This window comes from Galeopterus variegatus, unplaced genomic scaffold (genome assembly GCF_000696425.1).
Source record: "Galeopterus variegatus unplaced genomic scaffold, G_variegatus-3.0.2 Scaffold7042, whole genome shotgun sequence".
Lineage (NCBI taxonomy): Eukaryota > Metazoa > Chordata > Mammalia > Dermoptera > Cynocephalidae > Galeopterus > Galeopterus variegatus.
Genome location: NW_007733153.1, coordinates 68,562 through 77,530, shown reverse-complemented (window position 1 = coordinate 77,530; position 8,969 = coordinate 68,562). Strand labels below are relative to the sequence as shown.

Genomic DNA, 8,969 nt, shown 5'->3' with positions numbered 1-8,969 from the left:
GGAGTGGGGGAGGTGAGGGGACAGGGCTGGGCTCTGCAGGCTGGTGGCCAAGGTTGGGCATTTTCAGCTAGTTGTGCCCTTGGGTGACTTTGGCAGAAGCTGTCTGTAGCAGTGCCTCACTGTTGTTGTCTCTGTGCTTTTGAGTAGTCTGTAGAGGCGTTTCTCCCTGTGCCTACGCCCTTCATGAGTTTTACTGAGTGAAGCAAAGAGTGCGGGCCCCTAAGCCTTGTGCTGGCGGCTGCACTTTCAGTTCCTGTCAGCCTGGCCAGGTGGGGTGCAGTCATGTTTACCAGCTGTCCCTGCATTCTCTCTGCCTTTCATCCTTTGGCTGAGCACAGCAGAAAAGCAGCCCTGGTTGCTTATGTCCGCCTGACCACCCCCTCGCCTTTCTGGGAGGGGGAGAAGGGCACGTGCCTGGGGAAGGGGTAGTGAGGATTAGTCCTGTCAGCATGTGTAGGGTGTCCAACCCTTCCGCTCTTCCTGGCCAGGTGGGGCCCGAGGGCCTGCTTTCTGCCCTGCTGGTGCTGATGTGGCACTTTCTGTTCGCCATAGCTCCACAATCAGCTGTGACAGTTGTCCATTCAGCATATATTCACTGAGTGTTTGTTGTGTGTTGAGCAGGGTGTTAGGCACTGGGCACAGCAGTGACCAAAGCAGACTTAGATCACTGTCTCATGGAGTTTACATTCGACTGGGCAGAGTGGACAACCCCAGTAAGCACCAGTGAGCACACATTGCATTTAGCTTAGAAGGTGCTCTGTGCTGTTTCAGTCCGGGACCTGGCCAGAAGCCAGTAGTTCACTCAAGGAGGTGACTGAAAAGAGTTTAATACAGAGACAGGTTACAGAGCTGTGGGCAGGTTACAGAACCTGGGAAAGAAGAGTCAAGAACCCAGCGAGGGCTGCACTGTGGCACAGGGCAGCCTGGCCAGAGCTGTGACCCTAGGTGGAGGGACTCTGCCTGGCCCTCCAGGGAGGGAGCCAGAGAAGTGGATTCTCTCTCCCCCCACCCTCCCAATCGCTTGTGCTTTCCACTGACAAAGTCCACCTGGAGGCCAGAGGCAGGGTGCATGCTGATGAGGTTGTGTAGGTTGGCCTTGGGCACAGAGCAGGGTGGGGGTGGATCAGGAGGGCAAGTGGGGAAAACCCAGCCCTGTGCTACGTGGGGCATCAGGCCCGGAGAGAGAGTTGCAAGTTCAAAGAGGGAAGCCAGGGAAGAACATCCTGAGAAGGTGGCATTGGAGCCAAGATGTGGAAGAGGTGTCCCCTGCTTGTGTGTCCCTGGTGTGAGGGTCAGAGCCCTTGAGGGTCCCTTGCAAGGTGAGTGTGGGAGGTGCTCAGAGGCCTTCTCATGGCTGCAGTGCTGTGAGGGAAGGTTCCGTCTGCTGCTCTCTGCAGTCTCTGGGCAGAGCCCTCTGCTGGCACCAGCTCTGGGCTGTCCCTGCCCTCCTCGACCTGCATGCTTACCCACTGCCCCCTGGCTGGAGAGCCTGCTGGGGCGTACTTTGGCTCCCAGCCTGCTTGCTGGGACTGCCCTTTCTTCCTCCACTTATTCATTCAGCAGACATTGACATCAGCTTTGTCCTTGCGCTCATGGAGCTTCCATTTCATGTGGAGACAAAAGCAAATAAGTTAAATAGTGATGAATGTTCTAGAGAGAAATGAAGATAGCAAGGGGATGAGGTTTGGATTGGGTGACTAGGAAAAGTTGCTCTTGGGAGAAGGCGCCTTTCTGCAGAGGCGTGGATAAAGTGAGAACGTGAGCCTGCCAGAAAGGCATTCCCACAGGAACAGCAGCAGCAAAGGGTGGAGTGTTTGTGGTATTTAGGGAAGAGCAAGAATGCCTGTGCTGCAGCAGAGGAAATCAAGGGGTGAAGTGGAGGCCCCCCAGGCTCCTCATTGCCTTGCAGGCTGAGGAGTAAGTCTGCACTCTGTTATAAGGCACAAGGAAGCCAATGAGGGGTTGAGCAGCGAAGTGCCAGTTAGGATTTGCATTGGGTCTGTGGGAGAAACTGGAACCAAGAGAGCAGCCAAGAGTTCCCTGCAGTTGTCCAGGCAGGAGGTGGGGATGAGCCACTCTGGGGAAGTGGCCCTGGGGATGGGGAGAGGGGTCAGGTTCTGGATGTGGGTGTATGGTAGAGCCCATGGTTCTGCAGATTGATTGGAGGTAGAATGAAAGAGGAGACAGGGATCTAAGCAGCTGTCAGGGGGAGGTTGGGAAGGAGCAATTTTGGTGTCACAAGGAGACAGGGTTCAGGTCTGCATTGTGCGCACTGAGTTCAAGGTAACTGGCACCTGAGAGGCAGTGTTGGGTGGCCAGTAGGATCTGTGAATCTGGAGGAGGATGTCATCGGCCTGTGGGTGTAGATGGTACTTAAAGCCAAGGGACTGGGTAGGCTCAGCTGTGCTGAGGGAGGGAGCCAAGATAGGGAAGAGGTCTCAGGACCAAGCCCTGGGCCTCCAGAGTGGAGGTTGAGCTGGCAGAGAGGGAGGCTGAGGATGGAGGGAGCCTGGAGGAGCTGGTGTTGGGCGGGGTTTCAGCAGAGGTAGTGGCCCCAGTGTCATGGGCAGCGAGAAGCCTGGTGAGGACAGCATGCGGTAGTTGTGGTTTGTGGGAAGGGGGTCAGTGTGTGGAGGCCCGATTGGGGTGGATTGAGGAGAGCACCGGTGGTCAGGCTGAGGCGGGGATGTTTTCTGGGTCAGACCATGTGTTTCTTGACTGTCCAACTGGATGGTAAGCTCCTTGAGGGTGAGTCAAGCATGTGTCTTAAACCATTGCAGGCTTTCCCTCCATGGGCCTCACCTGCCCACAGGCTAAACAGACCCAGATGTTCCTCATCCTCACTTGTGGGCTAAGCACTCAGGGACAGCAGGAGAGGGCAGCCCAGTGAGGGGCTGTTTCTGGGTCACAAGCAGGTTGAGCTCGAGCTGACTTGCTGCATGCTGGTGGGGGCCCTACAGCAGGCTCAGACCACAGAGGAGGACATGCTTGGTGGTGCTAACAGAGGCGGTGTGTGTTCATGTCTTTGCAGACCTTCATTTTGGCTGGGTAACGAAACCCTGAAGGTGCCTCTGGCACTCTTTGCCCTTAACAGGCAGCGCCTGTGTGAGCGTCTGCGGAAGAACCCTGCTGTGCAGGCCGGCTCTGTCGTGGTGCTGCAGGGTGGGGAGGAGACCCCGCACTACTGCACCGACATCACCTTAGTCTTCCGCCAGGTGAGTCTGCCCCTTGGCTTCCACATCTCCGTGCACCAGGCTTCCTGTAGGCCTGTCTGCCTGTTTCCAGCACCAGACCTAGGGGGAACCGGCTTTGCCCTTTGGGGGACCCTGGTAAGGCCCACAGGAGGCAGTACAGGGCCGGGGAGCCCAGACTCTGGGGGGTCAGTACCCTCCTAGCCATGCCTGGGGGCAGAGCTGTCACCAGCCAGGCTCAGCTCTTTCAGGTCAGGGTATAGAGGGATGATCCTGGGAGCAAGCAGGCAAGGCTTCATGAAGTAGGCAGCGTTTGGCGTGGGCCCTGAAGGCCAGGGCAAATTCTGCCCATTGGGAGGATGGTTTGCATAGGAGTGGGCAAGTTGAGGATGGGGAGGGCAGCTTGCCACAGCCAGGGAGCAGCAAAGGGTCGAGGTGCAGATGGGGAGGCTGAGTTCCTGGGGCTCTTTTCTGTGCACTGCCATGCCCAGAGCTGGGGCCTGACCACAGTGGGAAGTTCAGAACCTCTCCGGGGACAGGCAAAGCCTAGGGGACATGGCCGTCCAGTGTCCAGGTTGGCGGGGGGCAGGAGGAGATAGAGGAATGCAAAGGGGAGCTAAGTGTGGAGAGGAGATGGCAAGACATGTCCTCCCCAGCTGGACTGCGTCCACCCCAGTGGGCTGAGATGCATTGCTCAGAGTGAGTGTAGAGTGATTTTTAGTGAAGGCACCTGCTGCCCAAAGGGTTCCTTCCCTCTCCATCAGTTTTGCAGCTGCAAGCCTGCAATCCCCTAGCTGCTAAAGACGTGGAGGTCTAGATGGTTTTTTTCTGACTAGTCTTGATGCTTCCTGAGGTTTATATATTCTGTGGTTTAAAAACCAATTTCCTAAATTCACCTGTTGGCTCCCTTACTGATGTTATGCAAGGCTAATTTTAGAGGAGATCCTCCTCCACCTCATACCTTTATAACACTGTTTTAGCTCAGTGTTCATTGCTAAACGCTGCAGTCATCAGCTGCCCCGGGGGTGGGACAGGGAAGCAAGAAGTCCTAAAGAGAGGAATCCATTTTGGTACAGATGTCTGGCCGGAGCGTCTAAATCAAGGTGGCGTCTTGCCTGTCTGCAGGTGGCCAAGAGGCACAGGCATGGCTGAGCCGGGCCTGTGGTGCTGCTGGGCACCTGTATCCCAGGGTGCCCTGTCATGGGCCTAGGGGCTAGGGCTGGTGAGGTGGGAATGATGCAGGTGGGCTGGGATACATGCATGAGACCTTGTCATCAGAGAGGGCTGGAAACAGGGTCAAAAGAGCCAGCCAGGCTGCCCCCTGCAAAACCAGGGAAGGATGGATGGGCAGTTGGAGCAAGGAACCAGGTGCTGAGGTGGAAGGGCTGTGTCAGGCTGGGGGTCAGTTTCCAGGAGGAGGGGGACCAAGCTGGCTCTCTGGGGTCTTGGAAAGAAGGTGCCCAATCAGCTGCCCACCTCCTCCTTGTGTCTCAGGTTTCTGTCCTGCTCACTGGTAATGAGGGTCCTTGTTCCCACCACAGGAATCCTTCTTTCACTGGGCATTTGGTGTCACTGAGCCAGGCTGCTACGGCACCATCGATGTTGACACTGGGAAGTCAACCCTGTTTGTGCCCAGGCTTCCTGCCAGCTATGCCACCTGGATGGGAAAGTAAGGAGTAGTCCAGGCCATGTTACTGTGGCTGTTGACCCACTGGCTGGCTGGGGGTGGTGGGGTGGGAGTGGGAGTGCAGGGCTGGGCCTGTGGGTGGCTGGAATGGAAAGAGCAGTGGGAGGTTGGGTTAGTGGTCAGGCCCTCTGATGGCCTGCTCTGGGCCAGAGCTCTGCACCTTGATTGGGAAGGAGCATCAGAGCTGCAGCTACAGACTGGTAGTCTGTGTGTGTTTGGAGATGCGGTTCGTTAATCTTGAAACTCTGGACTGCCAGCTTTCCTCAAATGCTCCGGCTGAGGCTTTGGCCTCAGTGGGCAGTCACTCCTGCATGGCATCAATGGGCATGATGTTTGGGTCAGATAGAGGAGCTTGGGGGCCTTCTCTGAGGCTCATCACATGCAGGATGCCTGCCTCTAGACACAGATATAGGCTCTGTCCTCTGTTCATCAGTAAGATAGGATAGGGGCTCTAAGGTTACACTGTGTGACAAGTGTGGGCCTAGAGGCTGGGGCCATGCCCAGAGGCTCCCCTTTCCCCCTTCTCCATGGCGCTTGCCAGCTCCAGGCCCCCCAGGAGCCGTTCCTGCCTACTCAGAACTACTGAGGCAGAAGCTGTACTTAACCAGGGATGTTGAGGTGATCAGAGGATCCTGCTAAATGTCCGCTGCTTTCCAACGTATCATTTCTGCTTGGAGGGTGATTATTCTGGGCTAATGTGTAAATTGTAGCCTTCACTGCATAGAGCCCCAGAACACTCATTTCCAGGTGGGCTGTGAGCCTATGGCTGGTTTGAATGACAAGGCACCTGGTGGCTTCAGGGACTGGGCTTTTTGAAGAGGGCCAGGGCCACAGCAGAGTTCCCCAGACTGTCTATGCTTCATGTGCCACCCCTCATGCTCCCCCACCCTTCAGTGCAATCTCCACAAGCTCCTTTGTTGGCCCTGGCATACGTAGCTCTTCTGCTATCCTGGAGTGAGGGGTTCAGGCTCACAAGCTGCCAACAGTTGTCCTGAGGCCACCTGGCAGGATCACTGCCTGGTCTTGGGCCATCAGCTTTCATGCAAAGACTCAGCTTTAAGCGAAATTGGCAGCAGAAGAGAAGCAGTCTGTGTTTCTGCAGGGGATGTTTCCCTGGTTTGACCCTTGCGAGGGAGGTCAGGGAGGGGGTGGCTGGGCTGCCACTGAGAGCCCTCACCTGACTGCTGCCTTCTCATCCTGTAGTGATCTTTATCCTATTCCTGGATGAATCCTCATGACTGCTGTGTTATCACAGAGGAAGCAGGCTCTGTGGTGGTGCGAGGTGTGCAGGTCCTGTGGTCTGGTCTTGTGGAGCTGCAGTTGGAAGCCAAGCTGGCCTGGTGGCTCAGCGTGGCCTCTCTGCAGAGGTCATGGGGCTTGAGAGAGGGTCTGGTTGCTGTCTGGTTCCCACTCCTTCCTTGTGGAACGACGGTGATGCTATTTGGGAGGGATCCCCGGGGCTGTAGTTACAGCGTTGGTCCCTGTTGGGACGGTTACATTTGTGACACTGACATGAGGTGGTGATGAAGCCAGGGAGTAGATTATAACATCCAGGAATGGCCACAGCAATGTCAAGAGGTGGAATCTGTTTTCCTTCCTGCTTGACTCCGGTCAGGACCTCCTGACTACCTCAGTGTACAGATATGGCAGTGTCGCTGTGTGACTTCTGAGGCTGGATTGGAAGTACAGCATGACTTCCACCTGCTTCTCTCGTGGGATGCTTGCCCTAGCAATGCAGCTACCACACTGCTAGGAAGCCCAAACTCACCCAGTGGCAGTGTCGCTGTGTGACTTCTGAGGCTGGATTGGAAGTACAGCATGACTTCCACCTGCTCCTCTCGTGGGATGCTTGCCCTAGCAATGCAGCTACCACACTGCTAGGAAGCCCAAACTCACCCATGTGGAGAGACTGGCTGACTGCCAGCACCAACCATTGGTTCCAGCAAGCCTTCCAGTGATTCTGAGCCCAGCCTTCCACCTGCTGAGGTCCTAGATGTTGTGGAGCAAAGATTAGCCATCCTCTCTGGGCTCTGTCTGAATTCCCGACCTTTGAGTCCATGAACATGATAAACGGTTTTTCATTCCACTAAGTGTGTGTGTGTGTGTGTGTGTGTGTGTGTGTGTGTGTGTGTGTGTGTGTGTGTGTGTGTGTGTGTGTGTGTGTGTGTGTGATGCACATAGGGTGTTGGCGATGTGTGTGTTGTGTGTGTGTGTGGTGATGTGAGGGGGGGCATATGGTGTGTGTGTGGAGGAATGTATGTGTGTGGTGTCTTGTGTGTGTGGTGGGGGGTACGGGGTGTGTGTGTGGTGTGTGTGGGTATATGTGGTGTGGTGCGTGTGTGTGTAGTGTGATGTGGCGGGGGCATGTGTGTGTGTGGTGTGATGCGTGGGGGGGATTTGGGATATGTGTGTGGGTGGGTGTGGTGTGCAGTCTGTGTGCTTGTGGCTTTTCACAGCATTGTCCCCCACCCCATGTGCACACCTTGTATCATGAGGACCAGGGCTTCCTTGGACTCTCTCGTGGCCAACCCCTAGTTCCCTCTTTTGCCAGGGGAGTTTGTGGGACCCTCTTTGAGGGGCACAGACCTTCCTGAAACGAAGCCGAAAGCATTCCTTTGGTTCTTACACCAGGTGGTTTCTGGGGCCTCTGATCTGGGCAGCTGCAGGCCTGGCTAGGCATTTGCCAGCATCCGTAGTCATGTACCTCTCTGGGCTCGCTCCGCTGACCATGGCAGGCCTCCTCTTGATCACCTCTCCTTATAAGTGGCTCTCCCTTGTCCCTGAGGTAGTGCTGCTGCGTGCTCCGTCTCGCATGCAGTAGTGGTCTCCGGGAGTAGGCGGCTGCATTGCTTTGGAGAGGTCTGCTTTTCTTTGACAACCTAATGAAATCTTGAAATGGTTGCTGACTTCCTCTGTGGAGCAAGTGCTGCCGCATTCTGCAGTGAGCAGAATGAAACGCGGGAGCATCGTCTGTAGCTGAAGGCAGGCTGTGGCCACTGTAAATGGATAATGACTGCCGTAATTTGGCCCTATTAATTATTCATTAACTGCGTGCAGGTGGTCAGCTAGCTGGCAAGACCTCTTCGAATTTCATTTTCTAGAGGGCTCCCTTTTGTCTGTGCTGTGCGGCATTAGTTTATTGTCTTCGTTGGTGCTCACTGCAGAGTGAGTAGGTGTCAGCTCTGACCTTGGTCTCTTGGGAAGTCCTCCTGTAAGTCATGTGGGGCCCAGCTGCTGGCAGAGCAGGCCTGTGCAGGCTAGGGTCTCTAGGTGCTGGCCTCTTCTGAAGAATGAGAACCCCTTTGAGAGGGGGGCTTCTCCTCTCTCCTGCCAAAGCTGTTCCTTACACTTGAAGGGAGTGTCTGGGGTGGCATTGGCTTCCCTGCTGACGCATCCTCTCCTGGTCTGGTTGTTTCTGTTAGGATCTCCCATATGATGGGTCTTGGCATGACCTGCCCTTACTTTATCCCAGACTCCAGATGGAGCAGGATGTGGGCCCTCTGAGTGGCTGCCTCTTGCCCTGGCCAGCCTGGCCCTCAGTGGGTTCAGAGCTGCCCAGTGACCTCTCTGGCCAGCTCTGCAGGGCACATGTGGACATGCCACTCCTTTTCCCATCAGCTGCCAAATCACAGCTGCCAAGCCTTCGGTGGCTGGTTTGACATGGCATTTGGCATGTATTTCCCGTAGGGTGTCATTTAAATGATTTTTATTATAATTATCCCTAAAACATGAAAAATAAGTACTATTCAAACTTAATTATCTCTGCCCTTTAAAAAAGAGTGAAATGCACAGTGCCAGAGAAGATGCTTGTAGCTTTTCAGGTTCTGTTAAATGGTTGTTCCTGCTGAGAACCAGGCCTGTAACTAGGGAGGACCTTCCTGGCCCTTGAGGCCCAACTTGTTCTCTGGCTGGGCTGTCATCTAGTGTCATTGAGGAGGGCAAGGGCCACCTGGGCAAAGGGCATCTGTGGGGCTGCCACCTGTGTTTACTTCCACTTGGACTTTTTTTTTTTTTTTTTCCTTTTTGTCCCTTTCCGTGTCCGGCAACGGATCGCAACCCTCAGTGTTGCGCCCCCCCCGGACCGGGGCCCG

The 8,969-nt window shown here is 55.3% G+C and overlaps 1 protein-coding gene across 1 annotated transcript in view; it reads left to right on the top strand.

The window, feature by feature from the left end:
- Window positions 1-2,562: 2,562 nt before the first annotated feature.
- Window positions 2,563-8,969, top strand: part of LOC103607014 (xaa-Pro dipeptidase-like) — a gene marked incomplete at its 3' end in the record, with an annotated part of 44,397 nt that continues 37,990 nt past the window's right edge. The window contains exons 1-4 of the mRNA XM_008591567.1: window positions 2,563-2,581; window positions 2,781-2,886; window positions 3,032-3,215; window positions 4,733-4,860. Of these exons, the coding sequence (XP_008589789.1) occupies window positions 2,563-2,581; window positions 2,781-2,886; window positions 3,032-3,215; window positions 4,733-4,860 (437 nt within the window). The remainder of the gene's footprint in view (window positions 2,582-2,780; window positions 2,887-3,031; window positions 3,216-4,732; window positions 4,861-8,969) is intronic.